Here is a 23,643-nt window from a genome sequence, read left to right on the forward strand (position 1 = left end):
AGAAGAATGTGCCACTGATAGTGGGCATAAAAATGCAGAAGTTGTGGGCCACAAGGACATTTGGCAGAACTCCCAAGATAAGAAAGGAACTAATAAAGCCAACCCAGCGACTGTGCTGAGTCAGCTCCCACTGGGTAAAAGCAAATTCTGGCAGGGGGAGATCACGACAACCGATTCAAGGCTCATAAGGAAACCCACTGACCCTAAACAGGGAAAAGACCAAGCATGTGGACTAATTATAGGAAAAGTGAGGGAATTACAGCATAGGATAGAATTCTAATTAATAAGACAACGATGTAACTTGTAGCCAGTCAACATAATGCCTTTGTTGGCTAAAATGTATAAATAGTAAAAAGTTTTGATAGTGGCTGTACTTGACTTGCGGAAATACCAGCGAGCATCGAGGCTTGTGCAACTCTGAAATAAATAATCCATGTCTTTCTCAACTGTGTAGGTACTTGCTTGTTGCACACCATGTGGAAAATCCAGTTTTTCTGGACAACACTTGCACTGGGCTGGCTCGGAAGCGGCTGCACCTCAGGGACATGGCCACAGCAGGAGGAGGCAGGGGACAGGCTTGGAGGCCCCTGAGGTGGCAGCAGGGTCCCAGGGGTGTCATGACTGGGGAGGGCTGGGGCCGCAGCCCCCTGTGTGGGTGCTGAGCGGTCGCTGTGCAGGGGGCTCTGCATGGCCAAAGTGGGTCCATGATCAGGATCCTGGAACCGCCTGGCCGTGTCTGCAGCTTGCACGACATGGAGTCGGCAGCCACGACCCAAATTTCTGGCTCGAGTTTCTGACAATGCTCAGCAGCTGCAAGGGCTCTTCAGAAGCCTCAGTGAGGAGAGAGGGAAATAGTTCATGCAACAACATGGTTTAATACATATTTTGCTGCAGGAAAATGTTGGGGTTTGTCCTCTTTTGATGATAAAAGCTGGTTTCAGATGCATGATATTTCCTATAAAGAAACTGTTGTTGTCAGCAGGAGCTGCAGTGTCGGGAGTTTGCCCAGCTAAAAACCGCCAGTACTAGGGCATTAGTTGTTTTTAAGGCACTGGCTCTTTCATTTATATCCTTGGTTTATTTGGTGTTTAAGCAATATCACAAAATCATGGAATGGTTTGGGTTGGAGGGCACCTTAATGATCATCTAGTTTCAGCCCTCCTGCCCTGGGTAGGAACAGCTTCCTCTAGACTAGTATGCATATTTACATGTTCAACTGTCCTGCTAACCTCTCAGTAGCAGAGCTTGATTTACGTGACTATAATGAACAGCTGAAAGACAACTTATATTGAACTTAGTTAAATTTGAAGTGATGCAAGTCAGCATAAAATCCTACATTCCAAGGTCTCTCTTAACACCTGAGACACCAATCTGCCTTCTCCTTCCTGTGGGATGATGGATAGAGTTAAACCTAGAGGGGATTCAGAATTTTAGGGTAAAAAGCAGCTGCATCTCCCTGGACAGACTGAGGTCTGCATGTTCCCCAATACAATGATAAACATCTGCTCAGAGAAACAGAATGGAATGTGGAACCACGTGGAGACTATGTGACCCCTCTCCATTCTCATCCCAGCAGAATGGGAAAACATTCTGCTACTGAGCCCGTACAGTACCTGTCTGACAAAGTAGAATCAAGATGTTCTGCTGATGAAGCCAACAACCATGTCAAACCCCTTCCTCAACTGCCAAACCACAACCACCACCCCCTCCCATTAGGTATACCAATCAGAGATAAAAGGTATTTATGACTGGAGCCACTCAAGCTCAACCCAAACAAAATGGAAATAGTATAAAAGTAAGTGGGGGATAGGGGGAAAGTGGGAGAAGACCTGCACTGAAACTGTTGGGATCAGTCAACAGGCTGAGTCCATCTTCTCCCCACCCAGAGAGATGCCTTGGGTGAGAATGATACTCTCTGCGTGTTAAATGCTGCTTTTAGGACTAAGGCTTTTGCTTGTGCTTACCCCATAGCATATTAGTAGATTGCTTCATATCAGAACTTGTGCTTGCTTAATATATGTATCAGTAGGCTGCTTTAAAACCTATCTTTGCAGTAGACACTATCACTGACAACTTTCAAAAGTATTAATCTGTCACAATTTCTATTAACAAAAACTGTCATTCTGTAACCTGTTAAAGTGAGTCCTTGCAGTTGCCAGTAGCAGATTACACATTGGCTGGACCTTCTGAGGGGTCTTTGTTCTGTTGAGCCCTCCCTAAAAGGGTCATCGAAGTACACTCTGACCCTGTGAATCTCTTGGTGAAGAGTCTTATCACAAGACACTGACAGACTGTTGGACACCAGAGTCTTGAATTTCCTTAAGCTTACCAACAGACAAAAATCTAAACTCCCACCCTTCACCTGACATTTCCTCAAACAACAAGTTTTTAAACTTCGCAGTTAGTGACATACATTTTTTTCTCAGTCAAGCCTGCAAAGTGCTTTTAGCTGCTTCCCATTGTTAAAGGAAATACTGGTGATGCTGCAGTACAGGAGTTTAACTATCCAATCAAAAAACAGAGGTGCAGTATGACCTCTGGTCCCAGCATTCCCCAAGTGAAGCTCAGAGGAAAGCTAAATCCTAACCCGTCATCACCATCTAACCAGAACCTGCAGGCTTTGCCTGGCATTTTGTAGAACAGATACCTCACCTGCTGTTTGGGCTGAAGTCTCTTCATTTTCCAGCAATTTATGGGAACCGCAGAACCAGAGAGCACTTAGACACAGAAGTAGCATCAAGAAGTCAATTAACAACCTGGGTTTGAGTGTGAATAGGAAGACTTTATTTCAGGTATTCTTTTCAGTAATTGAAGACATCTTGCATTGTCCAATACACTCCCTAAGAGATGAACTCTTCCATTTTCTGATATGCTCATAGAGATTTCCCCTGGAAGTGTTTGCAGTAGGCTAAAACCAGTACTGTAGCTAAGGAAAAAGAGATCAAACCCCTTTTCATTGTTTTCATTCATTTCACTTTCTCATTATCAGCAAAAACAATGAAACAGTTTCTGTGGCCTTAGGCTGCTGCTCAGTAGAAAATCTTTATTATTTTGGGTACTTCTTCCTCTCGTACTGGTGGTTTCCTCTGGCTGCCAGGCTGCAGGAATTTCTTTATTGTGGGAATATTGCTTATTCTTGCTTTAAAACCCTACAAAACAAAACCAAAACAGCACTGTGCTTTAGAACCATATTAACTGTCAGATGTCTTGATGTTATCCACGCTCGAAAAGTATCATTATGCATTGATGCTGCAGAAGGAACTATATGCTTCTCCCTATTATGCTTTTGTGGCTGCAGTGACAGAAGGTGGCAATAATCATCAGTATTTGAGGACAGTTAAAAGCTCTTAGAATACTTGATTATTTTTATGTCACCTCTCTCCTCACCCTCCCACTCCTCCCTTTTCCTCAGCCAGTTTAAATCAATGGACCCTTCTGTTTCATCCATTAAAACAGTACATTCATTTACCTGCAAGAGAGGAAATTTGGCAAGTATATCAGACTTGCACTCTTCTGCCATTAAAATGATTTCAAGTAACTGCACATCTGCCCTGCTAAACTGGTTGCCAACAAGAAAGTCTTGTCCATGGTCTTTCAAAACCTAAAAACAGAGAATCAGAAATAGATGATTTTTTTTCTCTGTGTTATTTAATATATCTTCAAAGAATGGTCACACACTGCATGAAGGTGTCCCTGGATGAAGGAAATGTATCACAAAGATCTGTAGTACAAAGAACTGGTCTGATCACCCTAGGCATACTTTATCAGTCCTTTCTCTTGCATGTTTTTCTGGCAGCTCAGCTGTACTCCTCTTGTCTTCACTTCTGTAGTCATCGCTGCTGTGCTGAAGGCTTAGCTTTGTGAGATACAGAAGGAGCTGTAATACTTTTACATAGCTTGCATGGTAGAGGGGCATCTGTACGTCAGGAGGAAACTTTATGCAAAAGCAGATGCTATAGTTTCTTTTGTCTGAAACAACATACAGACTAAAACATGGACGTTTTTGGAGCTCAGCATGTCCTGAGGTTTTGCAGCTTTACATCTCTCCCAGATTTGTAGTGTCTTCTGCCCCCTCTGTAGTGTTGTGTCTCCATCCTTATCCCAGCCCCACTGAAACCAGACCACTTATCTTAAAAGAGTTTTCCTCAATAAAAATTATTGGTGTAGATCCAGGACGGACTTTCAGGAAAACAGTATTGATTTAGCTACAGCATGTTTGCCACACACCTTCTCAAAGACAGGGAAGTATCTGTTTGTGGCCTTGTCCACCATATTCGTAAAATGTTGCTCCTTTTTGTCTGCTGGTTGGTAACCATAGCTCATGAGTAGCTCATTAAGATCGAACATTGCTTCCACATACATATCGATCCTGAAAGGAATAGATCCATTTGGTCAAGTCAAACACAGTCGCTCTGAATGCCTCAATAGCTAACTTGCATAACCGTACTGAGATGCTGGGAAATCTCCACCTCTTCTATCCTACATGCATAGCTGAGATTAGTTCCACCTTTAATGCAGTTGCATAAGGGCACAGGTAAGGACCTTGGGTGAAATATAAGTGCAAAGTGCCTAACCCAAACCTAAAGACTGTATCCCTTCCACTGCACACTAGGGATGATACTTCACTGTATTGTGGGGTTTTTTGAACCTCAGTACAAAATTGGCAGATGTGTCATCCAATCCAATCAGACATGGTGAGGTAAACAGCGGGTCAGTACAATTCCTAACAAATATCTTAGCATGTGTTTACCAGTGCTCATTAAATTTGAAGCATTTAAATATAGCTCTGGTCAAACCATGTGCCCTAAGTATCCAGTCCTTAAACATCCAGCTGTTAGTTCTAATTTTATTCTAATTCCTAGTTATTAAAGAGAGGAATTTTTTTGTTTCCATCAAAGACATTTCCCTGAATTTGATGTGTTGAAAATGCCTGCTGCTGACAACTGCAGGAGAAAATTAAGAGCTACAAAAGTGAGACAGTCTGCACTCCTGACTGCTTTCTTCTGAGTACTGTATCGACCCTTGATGGATGATTCGTGAGATGCCATGCACCCTGCTGTCTATCTAATCTAGCTGGCTATCACTGCCCTAGACATCACCTCCAGTCACAGTCAACACATGCTTTGTGATCTGCTGCTCTGTCACCCTGAACTGAGCTATGAACTGGGACATTCTTGTGTTACACAGAGATGTAGTGTGAGCTGTGGTCTAACAAGAAAATGTGGTACTGTTACAGTACAGGGCTCTCTCCTTCAGGTCCTTCCCATAGAGGTTGTACTTCGTCGCTATGTAGTTGGCAATGGCTCTGGTCTGCACCATCTTCATTCCATCAATCTCCACCATTGGCACTTGCTGAAAGAGCAGGGATCCATCTGGGGAAAAGGGGATCAGACAGGGAGACACTCAGTCTCTGAAGCAGAACCACTAGTGGGTGTCAGGCAAAAGTAACCACATATATTATTTCATATTTAGAACCAATGAATCATTTAGGCTGGAAAAGACCCTTAAGATCATTGCAAACCTAACACTGCCGAGCTCCACAACTAACCCATGTCCCTAAGGGCCACATCTACACACGGTGACTCAGTCACTTCCCTGGGAAGCTTGTTCCAATTCTTGACCACCCTTTGGTGACAATCTTCCTCATTCCTACAAGAAGGTATGGAAAATTCTTACCATGAACCAACCATTTCTTAGTGACATATAACTAACTTAATATTATAGCAATCAACTTCCTTAAGTTTCTTCTGATTTGAGCAAGCACCCAAATGCACAACTTTTAGCTGTCATACACTGAAAAAGCCATGTGCTACATGGCCTTAACTCAAATAATTTTAATGGTGATTTATACAGATGAGAAGGACTGAAGGATGTGATCCAGTGGGTTTCTGTCATGCTTTAGGTAAGTATTAAAATCTGGACCATTTAAGGGCTTTTCAACATATAATATGAATATAAAAGCATATAATATCTTTGTGACTACTATATTGACTTTGCACAATGACCTCTCATGTGTACAGGGAGAAAGTGGGAAATAACAGGTGAATTCCATGAGATTCCTGCAAGACCCAAGTATAAACTGATGTGAGTCTGCAGAAGCCTTGCCCTAGCAAGGAAGAAGTAAAAGTCACCCCAGAAAGAGATCATCAGATCAGAGAAGGAAGTGAGAACTTTTGCTTTATGGAATCGTATTTCAGATCAAATAACTGATCGGCTATGTCTGTCTTTTTATCCACTGTAAGGAGATCATGCAGAGACACTGTCTGCTATTAAGAGCATACTTGTATTTCTGCTTGTGTCTCCAAAGACTTTTTGAAAGGCAGCAGGTGGTAGGAGGATCAAGTCATTATTCCTTAAAGAGAGCAGGACTGCAAATGCCAACCCTAACTCAGACATTTTTGAAAAGCCAAGTGAAGAGCACAGACACGTAATTTGGTTTGGAGGAAATGAGAAGATCATGTTCACAAAGATGAAAACTAAATCTAGGAAGGTGAGTAGTTGCCTTGGGAAACGTGAATGCAACAGAGGTACAAGTTAAACTTGGAAGTCTGGAACTCTGTTTACATATGGATTATAAAAAACCAACTTTGTACGCAACCTAAAATCTTAAGGAATTTCAAGATGACATGATGAGAAAAGCCTTTATTGTGATAGGACAGGAGGCAACAGACACAAACTGGATGAAAGGATAGCCAATCATCTGAACTTAAAGAAAGGCCCTTTTAGTGTGGGGAGTGACTGTATATTGGCATGGGTTGCTCAGGGAGTCTCCATCCTTGCAGACACTTAGAACTCAGCTGGACATGGTCCTGGGCAACCGGCTGTAAGAGGCCTTCTTGAGGAGGGGACAGGAAATAGATGATCTCAAGAGGTCCTTCTGAGCTCAGCCCTTCTGCGATTCAGTGAAGACTAAAGCAACTGGGTGGATGATACCACCTAACACACTGCAGCGTGTATCTGTTGTACCTCGTGCACTATGCAGTCTAGATTTTGTCTTCAAAATGCTCAGATTTGTTAGGTCTTCTCAGACAAATTATTATTGTTGTTGTTATTGTTGTCATTATTATTGTTATTATTGCACAGTGAAGGTATCTTACCCTTCTGTAACTTTGTCAGATCATCCTTTTTTTCCAGAAAAGATTCTTCAAACTGCAAGAAATACAGAAGTTCAGTTGTCATTCCAAGTTTTATCCACTTCTTCATTTAGACAATAAAAGCACAAAGAGCTGTCTTTTGGGCATTTTCACTTTTAAAAAATAAATAATATTTGAAAGCTTTCTGGCACATTGGCCATCACCATGACAAAAACTCATAGCTCTCAAAAACACACAGGTCCCAACACTCCTCTCTGCTTCAATACCAGAATCTCTTAGAGATTAAAAAAAGGAATAACTCTGTGGTATATAAGATACAGTACCTTCAGGGCTAAGTAGCAATAATAGTCTTTTGCTATTTTGAACATTCAAATTTAACTGAAGCTCTTCAGAATGGGAAGCCCTCGATCTCTGTGGTGTGAAGTTAAGAAGCCAGATTCTGTTGCTGTGCTCTTCATTTCTTTCTTTCACTGGTGTATTGGGTTTCTCTAGCCAGGTTTTGGTAGGAGAGGCTACTGGGGTGACTTCTGTGAGGAGCTGCCAGAAGTTTCTCCCATGTCCAGCAGAGCCAAAGTCATTTAGCTCCGAGACAGACCTGCCTCTGGCCAAGGCCAAGTCATTCAGTAAGGACAGGAATACGTCTGAGACAACTTGTAAAACAAGGAGAAAAACCAATATTTCCCAGGTGAAAATTGCAGCCAGAGAAGAGCAGAGTGGAAACATGTGAACAACAGTGTAGATACCAAGGTCACGGACAAGGAGGGGAAGAAGGTGGTCCAGGCACCAGAGCTGAGGTTCCCCCACAGCCCATGCTGAAGCAGCTGCTGTGCCCTGCAGCCCATGGAGGACCAAGGGGGTGCAAAGATCCACATGCTGGACTGCGTGAATGCCCAAAGAGGGCTATGACTCCAGGGGAGGCCCGTGCTGGAGCAGGGTCCTGGCAGGGACCTGCTGATCTGTGGATAGAGGAGCTCATGCTGGAGCAGGCTTTCCTGGTAGGACTTGTGACCCTGTGACCCACGTTGGAGCAGCCTGTGCCCAGACTGCACCCCATAGAAAAGTGACCCACATGGCATCAGTTTGTGAAGAATCACTCTGGAGAAGTTTGTAAAGGACTGTTTCCTGAAGGAAAGATCCCATGGGAGCAGGGGAAGGACTCCCCTATCTGAGTAGCAGCAGAAACAACAACTGACTGTAACCTCCATTCCCTGTCTCCCTGCACTGCTGGAAGGAAGGAAGGAAGGGTGGGGGGAAGATGTTCTTAAGATTATTTTACTTCTCACTCTCCTGTTCTGATCCTGTTAGTAATAAATTTAATTAATATCCCCACTTTGAGTCTGTTTTGCCTGTGATGGTGATCGTAAGTGATGTCTCCTGGCCCTTATCTCAACTCATGAATCCTTTCTTATATTTTCTCTCCTCTGTCCAGTTGCACAGGGGAGTGAGAGAGCAGCTTTAGTGAGGACCTGGCATCCAGCCAGGGTCACCCTGCTACAGCCAGCTACAGGAGAGAGGTATTTGTGGTGCTACCAGCAGGCTTCGCACAGGATATGTGTGCAAGTGAGGCATGAACTTCCCCTCTGCTTAAGGTCATGGTCATGGTCTCTGTCAGCTTGGACAGACTTTGAAGCTGCAGGTCAGTCATATTTTTCGTAAGGAACATTAAAATACATATTTGCCAAATGCTCTTAGTAGAAAAATCAGAGGCAAACCTCAACCCCTGCTGCTGCCAACAGCCACCGTATTGGTTCCATTCGGCCTCGTCCATTGAAGTAGTGCAGCTTGGGTTTCCCAGACATGTTTCCACGTGCCTGATTGTTTCCTCCTATGTGCAATAAACAAATAAGGTTGGCAAAATAAAGATTTAGAATGTTGGTTTTGAGTTGCTAACAGTCCCTTATGTCTAAACCAATGATTTATGGCCCAAGACTTTCATCAAATTAATAAAGAAGGTAAAACTTAGACTACATTGAGGGACTGCATCAATTTTTCCTTAAAATGTCTCTTATACATGCAGGTTAGTTAAGCAGAACTCTGTACCAAGAGCCATTGGCCCACATCAGAGGACAACCAAATCAAACCCGTTTGCATCCAAAGGGTTCTCCTTTGATCAAATACTCTGTTATTGCTTTGGCAGTATCTCAGAATGCAGTATGCTGTTTAATCAGAAACACCGTATGAACTCAGCATTGCTGTGTTTTCTCCAGCAGACATTATGCTCCATTATAAAGTGGCAGAAAGGAATATTTTTCCCCCTTGTAAGCATTCAGTCACATAATTTGACAATAGTCCCTGCTCCAGTAATTCCTTTAGACAAACCTCCAAAGACATGGAAATTCTTTTTGTCTCTGATAACATCACATTTGCCTTTTCCTCAGGCAGAGCCAAAGGGCAATGCCTGCTCAGTTCAATTCCAACTCTGCTGGAGTATAAAGCAGTAATAGTGCCTAGGCAGACCACTATCCATCCCTTTTGGAACCATGCATGCACAGCAGAGACAAACCTGCAGACAAGTGTTTCGTTTATACCAACTTCACAGTTACTGACAACATGTCAACAATAAAATTAAAACATTAAGAGCAGCAAAGGAAAAAGGGCTAAACCCCAACCAAATTCCCCTTGTATATAACATGTCAGCTTCTCTAAAATAGGAAAAGGAGGAGAGGAAACACTCCATACTTCTGAGATCTAGGTTTCTTTTTCTTAATTCTATACACCTAGAAAGCAGTTGATTAATATTGTAACATTTGCTGCATAAAACCAGGTCTGTAAAGAAACTACACACACACATTTAATCTGTAAAAGCCATTCACTGACTTAGTTTCAAGTATAGCAGTTCCCTATGCATGTCCAAAATCCAAAAAACTTACCTTGTGCACAGTAAAACTCAATCTCAGCTCTCAGTAACTTTGCTTCGAGGTTATGTAATTCTGTAGCTCCTCCTACAAAAAGAATTGCCAACGTCTCCCTGGGAAGAGGAAACTCCTCCTCCTCGAGCTAATAAAAAGTTATCTCTGTTTAGTTACTTCTCACCTACAGAAAATAATGTCCTGAGTAATGCTGATTGTGTACAAACATAAGATGGATGAGAGGTCATAATCATTGGGAACACCAAACCAGCACAAAATGGTATGCTTCTTATTTTAATTGATTGGCCACCTGCTAGTTAAAAATAATCATGATGGCTGAAAAGCTCACACAGTTTTAAAAAATACTGTTATGCCAGTCTCACCTTCATCTTAATACTTTCTGATTTCTTGCTTTTAACTTGTGCTTTACACAGGTCACATTGCCTAGTTCTGCTTGAATCCTTCCTAAGCTCCTGTCCCATGCTTTAGTGATGGGGGATGTTCCTTCAGGACATTTCCACTGACTCTCATTCCGGGACATACAAGGATGTATTTTCTTTTTCTGTCAATAATGTTTCCCTGAATTTGACTTGGTGAAAATGCTCACCAAAGACAAATGTAGGAGGCAGGGAATGAAGAACAGCCTGAGAAGGCAAAGTGCACTCTGCATTCCTGCTGCTTTTTCTGGCAACTGTATTGATTTCAAAAGTCAATGCAGATGAACTCTCGTGCACCATCCTGCTTATCTAATCTAGCTGGTTAATACTTGTAGCCACACTCTGCAGTCAAGGTCAATGTCTATGTAAATTCTTCTGAATTGCCCTGATCATAGAAAAAAACCCTGAGATATTACTCCACAGGGGGGCTCTCTCCTCCAAGTCCTTCCTGTTCATGTGCTTTGCTGCTTTGCAGCTGAAAATGATCCTCCTCCCATCAATCTCCATCACTGGTACCCAACAGACCAATGTGATCCACAGCTTAACATAAAAGTAAGCTTAACACTTATTTAGAACTAGAACCACAGAAGGACATGGCATCAAAAGAGACACCACTGCAATGTATGGTCTTTTAGGATATGCCCAGTGCCTGAACGAAACGCTCTGTACCTTATATGGCAAATAAAGAGAGCCAGGCTTCACAGAAAGGGGCTGCTCACTGACAGTGACACATCTGGTAGCCTCTGCCTTCTTGTTTGGGCTATTTTCTTCCTTATATCCCTCTGTCCCCTGCCTTCATTCGGGGAGGTTCTTTTCTCCAGTGTCTGAAAGCCTTCAGGTGGGGCTGAGTCACCTGTGCAGAGGTGTCCACACCACTGTACACGTTCCAGGGCATCTGCTGGCCTCCAGCTGCTGCTCCAGAGAGCCCAGCTCTGTGGCCAGTGCTGTGGCACAATGGCCAGCACTACAGGGCTGTCATAGGGAGCCCAAGGCCTCTCTGCTATGTGCAGCAGAACTCCACTCTTGGTACTGCTATAGAAGCACAAGCTGCACACATTGCTTTCTGTTAACATCCAACTCAAAATCATTTGTTCATATTTTATAATGAAACAGAACTCTGCCTAGGAATGTTTTATTTGCTTGCTTGAGAAGTAACTGCTTTCCCCTCTGGGCTTCTGGGAGTGATGACTTTTGCTGTTAGCAGAGTTTTTTTTAAGAGAAGCAGTGTAAACTACACTGTTGGAAACAGCCTTTATGCAATTTGGAACAGAATGGGTTTATGATGCAGAATCCAGGATAATGTGGGTGATTGCAGCTTTCCCTGCATAGACGTGCACCAAGGTGCATCTGATAGTGTTACACAATCTCAAACTTGCTCTTAGTTAGCTTGGCTAGATTAATAATTTGTAGGCTTTATTTATGATAAACTCTAGGAGACATGCCATGTGCAATGACCAGTCCTACAAGGAGGTGACATCCATTGTGTCAGAGGACTGCAAGGTAAGAAACATGAGTTCCAGCATGGAAGTTATTTACAGTGTAGATAACTTGGAAAAATTCATCTCACCTAGCTTTGTAGACAACTACATCTGGTCTAGCTCTCTAGTCTTCCTTAAGTAGGTCTAAATTCAGGAGGAATCCCTCACCCTGTGCAGGAGTTACAACTGATATCTGAGCTACTCAAAATGATTCTGTCTCAACTGAGGCAGTCAAATATTTAGGTGAAGGCAGTCCTTTCAACCTTCCCTTAGAGGTAGGGGATAAGAGCAGAACTCCTCAGAACATGATCTATCCCAGCACTTAGATCTCTTGCCTCATCAGAAGTGTGCATCAAGATTTCAGGCAAGTCCTTTTCAACACAGTCAGTAGCTTAAATAAAAGTGAAAAATCCATAACCATCTGTCCCCTAACTTAGGAGGACTTTTTGAAATGTCACTTCACTGAGTTTCTAAAGCATTTCAGAAATTGCTATTCTTTTTTCTCCCTGACAGGCTTGTTTTCCAATATTTTTTCTAATTTTCTTTTTTCTACACTTCTTTCATGGTAATATTAAGCATCAGATATTGTTACTGATATTGGTTAGAACAAAGTTTCCTTCTATCCAGATGTTTCTCTCTCGCATGAGGCCCCTTCACAAAGCTGTAAGTGTATGTAAACACTAATATTTTTATTTGAAAGTCAGTGGAACCTGAATCTCTGTTGCTCTGTCCTAAATTTGTAGAAATAAACCACCTCTATCTTACCTGGCTCTGCAAAACAGATTGCCAGTTTCTTCCATTATACTTTGTTTAAAAGATAATATATTTGTAACCCACAAGTGAATTGCTGTCAAGATCATACCCAGGATTCTAAGTAATTGATTTATGAAGAAAAATAATCAGTTTTGCAAGAAAAATGTTGCAGAGAGATGTTCAAATATCCAATTCATCTACAAGCCTTTGTTTAAAGATGGTAGCTTTAAACAAGTCTACTTCTTTAAAGGATAAGTGACACAATGGGTCTTCTCTTCCTTTTCTGCTTTAGATCTTTTTCTGAAGCTTATTTTCCTGCAGAAAATATCCTCTCTGTGTTACATTCTGACCATACTAACACTGCATTGATCTTTTTCCAAGTGAATAAATTCCCTGCCCTACAAGTAGTTCTTTGCTTCCCTACTGCTTTGTTTTCATGTTTTGCTAAGAATTTGATATCAATAAACAAAGCTGCTGTCACATTGCCAGAGTAATAGAATGCTTTATTTTTGGTTGGGGTTTTTGGTTGTTTTGTTTTTTAGCACTGGTTTTTACAACAATACTGATTTACTGAGCTTCCTACTTCCTCTTGCTTTGGCTTAGGGTTTGGGGTTGATGTTTTGCCTTTTTTTTTTTTGTCTTTTTCTCTTCAATATTCTGGATCTCACCAAAGGTGGCAAGGCTTTCATCTCTTAAAAACTTTCATCACAGTTTCTACATAATGGTCATCTGGTGGAGGTTTCCTTGGGCTTCCAGGCTGCAGGAACTTCTTAATTGTAGGCATATTGCTCATTTTGGTTTTAAATGCCTAAAAAATAATAAAGAAAAGCAGAATATGACAGAAATTCCAGCCACAAAAACGTGATTTACACAGCATGAGTAGATGATCAGTTCAGGATTGCCCTCTAGCTCCTGAATACAGGCATGTTCAATAACAAAATTACCTGCAACTGAGGAAACCCTGACAGCACAGCAGGAATTTTCTCCTCCACTGCTAAAATGGCTTCAATTAGCTGAACATCTGCCCAGCTGAATTTGTTGCCCACGAGAAAGTCTTGGCCATGTTGTTTCAAAACCTGGAGAACACAGGAGAATGTGAACTGCAGATGAGACTGGGACATATGTTGCCTGGGCCTAAGCCTCACAGCACAGCTGTAGAGCTGAACAGCAATTATATCTGAAGTTTCAGGGTGGAGTTTTCAGCTGGAAGCTGTGAGCCTAAATCAGTTCACTATTGGTGGTGGGGGAAATTAACTCTTGTTCATTTCATGTTCTTAGTACACATACTACAAATTCCAGTCACTCGGGAATGATGAATGATGATAGGCACTGGGAACAGAGGCAAAAACATGTGCTTAAGTAGGCTAGTAAGAGTCACAGAATTAGAAATAGGGATAATTGAGGAACTAATGAGCAACTCAGAGAATTTGTAAAACTGCCATTTAGGTATTCCATTAAAAGTCATGTCCCATGTTGATACCAGAAAGCAAACTTAGAAATGCAGAATGACAATATCTAACCAAGGAAAATCCCTGCCTTTGGGAGTAGGTTATTATAGTTGTATGCACTTCTGTGAAGTTCATCTTTTGTTACTGTTTTCCATCAAAAAAGATGAATGTTACAAAAGTGGAATATGTTGCCAAATGCATGAATCATATGGGTTTGGTTTGTTATTTTTCAAAGTGGGATGTGTAGAAATCTGTATGACTATGTTTTAGTGAAGTACTCCTAATCTCTCTATCTGTTTTATTTGCAAGCGATTTTTGCATTCTTCCAGTGAAACTGTTTCAGATGAAATTTAGTACAGCAGAGAGATGTGTTCTACACAAGTATAAGTATGGAATTATTCCTTCAAGAAAAAAAGAAATCATCTGTGCTTGCTTTGACTTCAGTGCAAAGTTTTGCTGTATCGCCAACAGCATATTGCTTTGTAGATGTTCAAATACCATAGCCCTGACAACACAAGCTAGCAAACAGAGGAAAATAGTTGCTGTATTTCTCCTTCTTTGAGATAGCCAAGAAAGCTGAGGATTTGGAACTGACCTCCATTACAAACATGTACTTATTTTGAGCAAACTTTTTTATAATTGTAAATACAATATATCTTATTATAAATACATCCTTTTTTTCACTTACCTTTTCAAAGACTGGAAAGTATCTATTAGTTGCTTTCTCCTTAATTGAGTCAAGATTTTTCTCCTTTGCATCAGGTGGAGAGAAAGGAAACATCAAAATCATTTGCATCAGATCAGATATTCCTTCCACATACATGTCAATCCTGTTGGTCAGGGGAAGACAGTAGAAAAGAACACAGAAATTATTTCATCTGTTTTCCAATTATCTAAGGCAACTTAGAGGAATTTAGTACATGAATATAGTGCCAATTTTCACAGCCAAAACTAAACACAAACTAAACTTAAATATTTTTCAAAAAGAATAAAAGCCTGTTTCTGTTGAGGAAGATTTCAGAAGCAGTTGTTAAAACTTACTGTGTTAGCCTTTCTCATGCTTTATATTGGATTTATAGGATAGAATTTGGTTTATACAACATAGCTATCAAATAACAGACTGCTCATTAAATGAAAAGAGGTGTTACATACAGGGCTCTCTCTTTCAAGTCTTTCCCATAGAGATTATATTTCCCTGCTATGTAGCTGAGGATGGCTCTGGTCTGCACCATCTTCATCCCATCAATCTCAACCAGAGGTACTTGCTGGAACAGCAGGAAGCCATCTAGGGTAGGAAGTTGAGGGAAAGCCTGTTAGTTCCTCCTGGACTGCCAGCTGTACAGGAGAGCAAGAGACTGAGCACATTTCTGTTGCTGTAGGAGACCACCAATGTCTTGCCATAACTGTAAAAGTAAACTAACATTGTGGGAAAGATCAAATAGCCTATGGCTACAGATTGTGCTAGGCAAATCATCCCTCAGACCAGTGGGTACGAGTCTGCCAGACCTAAGCTATTTAACTCTCTGAGCCTCCAAAACAGCTGTCTGTCTTCAAGCTGCCTGTCGAGAACAGCCCCTGGCTGAGGCATCATCTTGACACTGCTGGGGCATTGCTTAGAGGATCATCAGCTGGTATGGGCCAAAATCATGCCTGGACCAGTCTAATGATACGGGTGGTGTCTAAACACAGGATACCCTGTCAAAAAGCATGTTGGTAGGGAGAGAAAAATAATTAGAGGAGGAAGCAATGTGGAGTTATTTCTGTTTTGTACTGCCTGCATAACTGGCAATATTCCAAAGGTCCCTTTATCAGGATGCCTAACTCATTTGTCTTTCTTCCACACATTATATTAAACCGCACCTTTTTCCTTGTGTTCTCACTATGTAAAGCTCAATATATAGACATAAAATGTTTCCCCTTCTTTATAAAAACCTTTCCTATCCTTTTCATCACCATTTAATTCTTCTCTCTAATAGAAATAAGCTCAGATGCTGTATCCAGGATTGCATCACTTTGTCTGGATTCACTAGTCCTGTGAATGACAGAGATTTGAGATTTCAGTACCTGCACTAGCATATTTAGAGCCATAACTGGTTTCTTTACACTGCACCGCCCTCCCACATTGTCCTAGTCTCACCCAGCTCCACTGGCAAATTTAATCCTGATCTATTTGATACCACTTCCTTTTTAGTTTTGTTTATTTTAGCTTTCCTGTCAGAATTTCTGTAAATACAGCTTTACCTTTCTGAGCTCAGTCACAAAGCTGTTAAGTCCTCTTCCAAGTCTCCTAGTATGACTTGGCAAGCTCAGCCTGCTGTGAGGTTTCTCTCATATGTCTTGGGCACCAGCTAAACTATGGGACAGGTGCATTATGTAGTGCTTCTCACAGTCCCAACTCCTTTGCCACCTTGGCAGTGAGGTCTTCTTCCAGGGGGGCTGTGGTGGGGTTCACTGGTGGATTTCATCTGCCCAGATATCAAGGGCAGTCGCTGGGGGTGTGCCTTGGTGTTTGGGAACTGGTCTCTCTCCTAAGGGTGACATGAAGTCTTTGTGGCTTACTGCTTTGACTATGTCTCTGTACTGGCTCCCTGTTTTTAACTATGGGAAGCTTCACACCTTAGGCTTATTCTGCTTAGAACTGTCACTAGTGTGTTCATACAGAGCCTACCCCAAAGGAAACTGGATTTCCTGGAGATTTTGGGGCCACAACAGCGTTTCATTTAGAGGCTTATCTCACTGCATTCAGAAGCAACATAGAGGTACATTTGTACCCATCAATGCCAGCTGGCTGACCACATTGACTCTATTCTGCTCTCTCTGCCTATAAAGCATGATGGTTACATCTAAATGACATCTTGGAAACTGCCCTTGGTCTGAGACAACTACCAAATGATGCCAAAGAATTGCCTGGGGAGTGCTATTTGCCAGGGACCAAAAATGTGCCAGAAACCATGCTAAAAGTTTAACAGCACAGATAATTAAGATGTATTAAATAGAAATGTTTGCCTGTTTAATGTACTAAAATAAAGACAGTCACAGAAGCTATAGCTTTTAGCTTATAGGAGTTAGATGGCACTGGAAATATCAGGTTATTCAAAACTAGTATTACAGTATTCAAGGTGTGCACCTATAAGTTTGCATTGCTTTTAATAAACTATTTTTAAACCACAAATTTAACTAAATCAGAGAAATATTTTCAGGGACTAAACCCCAGGTGTTGGGATTCTTACCTTTGATTAACTTGTCATATTGCTCTTTTGTTTGCAAAAAAACCTCTTCAAACTGGAAAAGGAAAGAGAATAGTGTTACACTACCATATTTGAACACTTGTCTTCTGTAAGTGACTGCACATAGGCATGCACAGAACATGAAGTCAAGCAAAATGTAATGGGCCGGATCTTCAACATCACTGTATGAGCACAGATGGCTTGAGGATCCCACACACACCCTGACAGCTGATGGGGAGCAGAAGGGCCTGACCACTTCTGAATCAGGTCACTGATTCAGAAATAATCTAAATGCAGGTAGAAACAGGGTGCAAGCATCTACAGGAGCAAGACAGGTTGGAGCCAATGCCAAGGAATGCACAAAGTAAATCAAATATTTCTAACCCCACCCCAGTTAATAAGACAGAGTTAAGGTGGTTTTACACAGCTAGAAGAGTCAAGATTAATCATAGTGGCTCAAAATGGGGACTTATTTAAAGGCCCATAAGTAATTTATTCAGAGTATTGATACTAGCCCTAATAAACTCTAAGCTCTGCTGAGTTTGCATCCCAAGTATCAACCACCAAACAAGGCAGTTACAAAAATGCCACTGGCCAAATTAATTCAGCCACCCTCATGCACAAGGAGGATAAACAGCTACATGTTAAATTATTCCTCAGTGAGGCCAGTTGAGAACACCAGTCTGTAACACTGTACAGAATGTGAAACCACCTCCACGCCAGCTGCTGCCAACAGCCATCGGATGGGCTCCATTCGCCCCCTTCCATTCAAGTAGGTAAGCCTGGGCTTCCCCGACATGCTTCTGAGCTCCTGGTTCCTGAAAAAAATATTAAGCAGAAAACAGTATATCTTAAAACTGATGTAAGCACGATTTTCTGGAGGGGAAAGACCACCTTTTATTCTCACTATGCCTGTTGAAGTTTAAACTTTATCTGGTTTAAAACATAAAATGAGAGATGGACCAATGACACCATAGTGCCTCTGCTAGGAAAAGAAATATGTGTGAACCTGTAAAGCCTTCCCCAGTGCTACTAGGGAGGTTTGTTATGATTATAAGCAAACACAGACATGTTTAAACAAGTCGTATAAGTCCCTAACTACAGAGGGAGCCTTGCTGCATTTCAAGACAATTATACAAAGCCACTGGAAATCCAACCACATTCTCAGGGAAGTTACTCACTTACCCTCATTGACATCATCCTCATTGAAAAGATGAAAAGAAGGAAAGAAAAATGTGTTTTACTGGTGTGCTGAAATTTGTCTAGATTTGTTAGCCATGTGTGCATTTTGCAGCTTCAACAAGTCCACTTGTTTCCTCAAATAGGGGCAAATGAATTACTAATATTCCTTTTATTCCATGAAACAGGATGTGCTTCCTTGGTCATCCTGCATGGCTACAGCCTGTTTCCTTGCTGCTTTTGTCAGCCTTGCATTGTCCCTCAAAGCTAAATCTGGAACCTCACTGCACTGGCTTCAGGAGCTCCCAAAGGCATTCCCAGGGCACGGGGCACCTGTGTGCCCATGGAAGTGGCACCCCGAGGCTGTCTGACGCTTGCTGTAACAGCACCTCGGAGGGTGTGCAGCACAGACAGCATCTGTACAGAGCTATTTCATATGTAGGGACAACCAGCTGCACTGAGCGGACACAAGTATAAGCATGTCCAACTCCAGGCCTTAATTTCTCTGTGCTTCATTGCCCTAATTACTAAAAGAACGGGACTAGCAGTCCCCTTCACAAAGACGTTTGTAGCACACGCTAATGACTGGAATAAAAAACCTCCACCTTTAAAATAGATATCCTAAGGATGTCCTAATGGCTCAGAGTAGAGTGTCTCAATTTAAAAAGTGATTTTACAGATGACCCCAATTTTTTTAGCACTAAAAGCCAAACCGGCAACATTATGTCAGTCAGACTTTGCATCCACTTGACATCTCTCATTTGAATCTGACTCAGTACACTCTAGTGTATGCTTTCGTCAAGTCACAGTGCTTTGTAAGTGTACTTAAAGTACATTTGGAACATAATTTGCCAATACTTGATTTTGAAAAACAAAATTGAGAGTTCCCCCTTGAGTAATTTCAGTAACAAGTCATGTTACTAGAATAAATAGGGATATTTTTATTAATTTAGTAAACATAATCTAAATATGCATTGGGGGAAAAAGTATCATGTCCAGTGTTAAAGTGAATAGCTGTTTCTAATTACAATGTTTTGCCTCTAGGACAGAGTTTTACTAATTTCTACAAGTAGTGTGTCTAGCTTTCATTTATCTACATAGTTCACAACAGCCAACTAATGCCTCTTTGATTATCATACCTCTCAGATACATTGCATCCATATCATTTCAACACACATTGCCCCAACTCATAATGGACAGAAACTTAAAGACTTTTAATTTAAAAAGCCAGTGATTGCAATAGCAAGCATTTTAAACTTAATCCTCTTGGAAAAAATTATCTATTGCTTGCACAACAAAAGTAGAGGGGGTAAAAGGTGTTAGGTATCATTTTACATAAAAAATAAATTGTATGGGACATTAAATTGTGTGAGAAGAGCAATAACAAATGGAGATTGAAAACTTGTCATCAGATTATTCTTTTTTTAATTAAGAATAACTGTCAACTCTGAGTGGATTTTAGTTGTCTTAAGCCTTGAAGAAAGGAAGAAAAACCCTTGGGTTTTGGTTAAGTTTCTCAATCTTTAGATCCGCTGAATGTATTTCCATTGACTATATAGGGACCGTACACTGGTTGCTCACATACAGACAGCTACTTTCTGTTCATGGGTCTGGACCTGAGTCTTGCCCCAAGGGCTCAGTTTAGTTGCCCATTCCTATGTAACTACTGACACGTGAGATTCCAGCAGATACAACCTAAAACTTACAGGAAACTGGGCAACGTTTTCTACCTTAAGTCAGTAAACCTATTCATCCAGACTCTTGATGCCTTTTGGCATTTACTTGGGGAAAGGTTCATCTGACATAGCCAAGGCTCCCTCAGGACTTCACTCAGACCTTCACAATTTTTCTAGTTTTAGTAAAAGACTTGCAGGATGTAGTGTTTAAAAAAGTTGATCCATTTTTGATAGAGTATGTTGATGCTTTATTAGTAACAAGATAATCTTGTATAGCTGTCACACATTCCTTACAGTTTGTCTCAGCTGAAAAGTGTCTCTTCACATAAGTTACAATTTTTATAAGAGAAGTGCAGGATATCTGCTGAATTTTTCAGCAAGAGGAGTAGCATTTATCTGAAAACCACATTAAAATCATTGAAAATCTTCCAAGACCAGCTACTAAAAACAAATGCTTTTTAGGAGCTGTAGGATTCTGCCACTCCAGGATAACTCAAGCAAATAGCAAAACCCCCAATACTAATTATTACCTGAGATGGTGGAGAACAGACAACAGACAAGCTTTTGAGGCAAGCTGCACTTGTCTTAGACTACTAGACTACTTTACCCTGTTTGCACAAGAAGGGCAAGGAATAGCCTCTGGGATGGTAACTAACATGCTGAACCCTGCTACTCTACTCCTTTCACCTGGACAAGGAACACCCCATCATGACTGTGTAGTAAACACAGCATAAAAGGCTCAAGCAGATTTAACAGATGTGTTGTTTCTAAAGCCCAGCCTGGAAATGTTTGTAGGTAGGTGGTCATATTATCTGAGTAGCAACTAGAATATGGGTTATTGAATAACTGCTGTGAGTGAAGCAGTGAAGGCTTCACCACCCAATCTGAGGCTGAGTGCACAAACAGCTGAGTTCACTGCATTAACAAAAATCTATCAGCTGTACAAAGAAAAGACTAAATATTTATGCTGATTCTCAATACGCATTTGGGTACACCATTCTACTGGGCAGTTATGAAAGCTGTGTGGGTTTATAACTTCTAGTGGAAATAAAATATCAAATGCTCCACAAATTACGCAACTGTTAAAAGCTATGAAGTTGCCAGAGAGATGTACTATCATTCATCAGCCAGACCATACCAGAAGGACAAAAGAAGAGATTAAAAATGGTCTAACAGACATTGTCACTAAAGCTGTGGCACCACAGCCGTACAAACCACTGGGCTTACAGGCACTCCAGTGATCTGACCTGGTGTTACTTGCTCCTGAAAATATATGTCTGACTATTTCTGTGGAAGAAATTGACTCTTGCTAAAGGTAGAAGTAACCAAAGTTTCCCAGGGACTGTGGAGAACAGATGTGGAAAACCTTCCTAATTTACCTAAGCAATACCTGATTACCACAGCAAAAATGCATCACCCTCCAAGGCATTTTGGGACTCCTGCCCAACACTGATGAAGAATTGGTGCATGTCAGGTATTTATGCTGCAGCCAAATAAGTAACTGCATCTTGTATGCACTACCCTAATACCTAGCAAAAACCTCAACCAAAAAAATTGACTATATATAAATATTTTTATTGTTTTTGTCTAAATTCTATATTTCCATCCTAGTTCTTAGTAAGCCTTAATAACGTGCCTGCCCCCAATTCCTCTGAGCATGCATCTCAAGGGTACAAGAACTACTAAAGACGACATGGCAGTACCTGCATTCAGTGTGAAATGCCCTTTAGCCCTGGAGCTGGGATCAGAGTCCAGCATTCCCAGGGGGCCAGCTTCCCTGCTCAAACCCAGATGACACCAGCAGGTCTAGAGACTTGCACTGTGCCCTCCCACGCGCCTTCACATTCCCTCACTTTGTCCCCTCAGCAGTTTCATGGCTGCCTTGCTCAGCTCTGGGCTGCACTGCGGGATTCATTTCCTGGTTAAAACACATTCTTCTCTGGCATTCTTTCTTCTGCAGCTTTCAGCTGGTGATTAACTATCAAGCCATGCTTAGTCTCCCTGGCACACAAACTAAAGAGAGTAGAGAGTTTACATTATCCCAGGAAATTTGGAAGTAGTTTCACTAAAAAGAGTCACTCAAATGCTTTAAGAAAAAGGAATTTGTAAGTTAGTACTTACCTTCTGATCTTTATTCAGTCTCCACCCAGCACAGGCAGGTTGCCCAGGGCTGTTTAAACTTTGCAGTTTGGGGGAGTTTCCAGCCATACCCAATTAGAGAGAAAAACTCCCAATGCTGTTAAGCGGACACTACCCAGTTTAAAGACGTATGGCTCCAAAAATTGACACCCAAGGCAGTGACTGTCTTTCAGTTTGCTGATTTGACTGTACCATGAAGGTAATGCCATAGTTTCTATGGTAGCCATCTGTTTGAACTGCTCTCTTGGACTTTTGATGGCATTTTACCCAAATACAAGAGCAAGACACATTGAAGCACTGAGAAAATTATAAATTTTTCTGGATCAAATTTAGAGTAATAGTAACCATTTAAAGACAAACCACTGAAGTTTCTAGGCTTATTTTACTATTTAGCAGTAACCCAAATTTTTATTTTCAGAGCTGTATGGTACAGAAAAGTTACCCAAAGTATGGGATAACAGTGCTTCATTACTTTGAAATACAGTACCTCACTTACTTAGTGCTAACTTGATATAAGCAGTTTTTGTCATAACTCACCCCATGTCTTAAGACAATAGCATTGATTTTGGAAATAGAATGTACATGGCTAATACCCAGAGATGAAATAAAGTATGATTTTCTTACCCAGTTTCCACAAAAAGTAACTGTTCCAGCTCTTCTATCTGTATTGCACATGAAAATACCAAAACAGACATAAGGATGGCATATCAAATGGAAGCTGTGATTTGGGTGCCAAGGGATCAGCATCTCTCCTCTCACAGAGCCCCCCATGTGGTGCTGGGCATCCCTTTACACACCTGCAGCAGATGTCAGTAGAGCTAATCTGAAGATCTGTTGACAGAACGCACACTAATGTCAAAATTATGTTTGTCTGAAGCCACAGCACCTCACAATAGGAAATCTTAGGACAAAAGTCTCTAGTAACTGTCCTGGGGAAATCCCTCCAAAGCTGCTACTTTCTTTTTCTTCACAGTTGGAATTTTGTTATGGTTTCTCTGCCTGGCAATTGCTGGCAGACTCTTCTAGAAGATGCACTTCCAACACTGGCTTCTTGCAAATTTGTAATTTATGTGCTTCACAGGTTGATTGTGTCAGTAAAAAAACCAAAACAACCTGTATGATGCTTCTTTACACTTTGCTTAACTTTTACTCCCTCTCAAGTTCATCATTTAGTGGGTAAAGCATAACATTAAATGCATGTTTCTGTATTGTTTCTATGTCAAACCCAGTTACCATCAGGTTACCACACAGAAAAATGCCAAGTATGGGACAGAAGTCCAGTAGAGGCCCAAAAGAGCTCCCAGCAGGCAGCATGAGCACAACACCCTTGGAAAACCTGAGCATGGTGTCATGTATGCCATAC

The 23,643-nt window shown here is 41.3% G+C and overlaps 2 protein-coding genes across 2 annotated transcripts; both read right to left on the bottom strand.

Moving 5' to 3' along the window:
• Positions 1-2,761: 2,761 nt before the first annotated feature.
• On the bottom strand, positions 2,762-10,036 carry LOC139668684 (glutathione S-transferase-like). The gene is made up of 7 exons (XM_071548463.1): positions 9,965-10,036; positions 8,807-8,919; positions 7,098-7,149; positions 5,240-5,372; positions 4,228-4,369; positions 3,470-3,601; positions 2,762-3,149 (listed from the first exon to the last, which is right to left on the bottom strand). Exons 2-7 carry the CDS (start codon positions 8,891-8,893, stop codon positions 3,030-3,032), a joined length of 666 nt encoding a protein of 221 aa, XP_071404564.1. The 5' UTR covers positions 8,894-8,919; positions 9,965-10,036; the 3' UTR covers positions 2,762-3,029.
• A 3,052-nt stretch (positions 10,037-13,088) lies between these two features.
• On the bottom strand, positions 13,089-22,363 carry LOC139668685 (glutathione S-transferase A4-like). The gene is made up of 7 exons (XM_071548464.1): positions 22,263-22,363; positions 17,999-18,104; positions 17,290-17,341; positions 15,212-15,344; positions 14,748-14,889; positions 13,556-13,687; positions 13,089-13,419 (listed from the first exon to the last, which is right to left on the bottom strand). Exons 2-7 carry the CDS (start codon positions 18,083-18,085, stop codon positions 13,297-13,299), a joined length of 669 nt encoding a protein of 222 aa, XP_071404565.1. The 5' UTR covers positions 18,086-18,104; positions 22,263-22,363; the 3' UTR covers positions 13,089-13,296.
• Positions 22,364-23,643: the final 1,280 nt, after the last annotated feature.

The sequence above is a fragment of the Pithys albifrons genome, chromosome 2 (genome assembly GCF_047495875.1).
Source record: "Pithys albifrons albifrons isolate INPA30051 chromosome 2, PitAlb_v1, whole genome shotgun sequence".
In the NCBI taxonomy this organism is placed as follows: Eukaryota; Metazoa; Chordata; class Aves; order Passeriformes; family Thamnophilidae; genus Pithys; species Pithys albifrons.

Bases quoted from the DNA above. Each gene is read 5' to 3' on its own strand.
- LOC139668684 (XM_071548463.1), bottom strand. From the start codon at position 8,893: ATGTCTGGGAAACCCAAGCTGCACTACTTCAATGGACGAGGCCGAATG. The intron at 4,370-5,239 runs GTACTGTAACAG...TATTCCTTTCAG, and splicing joins GACCTGAAGGAGAGAGCCCT to GATCGATATGTATGTGGAAG. The intron at 3,150-3,469 runs GTAAATGAATGT...TTTGTTTTGTAG, and splicing joins CCAAATTTCCTCTCTTGCAG to GGTTTTAAAGCAAGAATAAG.
- LOC139668685 (XM_071548464.1), bottom strand. From the start codon at position 18,085: ATGTCGGGGAAGCCCAGGCTTACCTACTTGAATGGAAGGGGGCGAATG. The intron at 15,345-17,289 runs GTAAGAATCCCA...TTCCTACCCTAG, and splicing joins ATATGACAAGTTAATCAAAG to ATGGCTTCCTGCTGTTCCAG. The intron at 13,688-14,747 runs GTAAGTGAAAAA...TGTGTTCTCCAG, and splicing joins ACTTTCCAGTCTTTGAAAAG to GTTTTGAAACAACATGGCCA.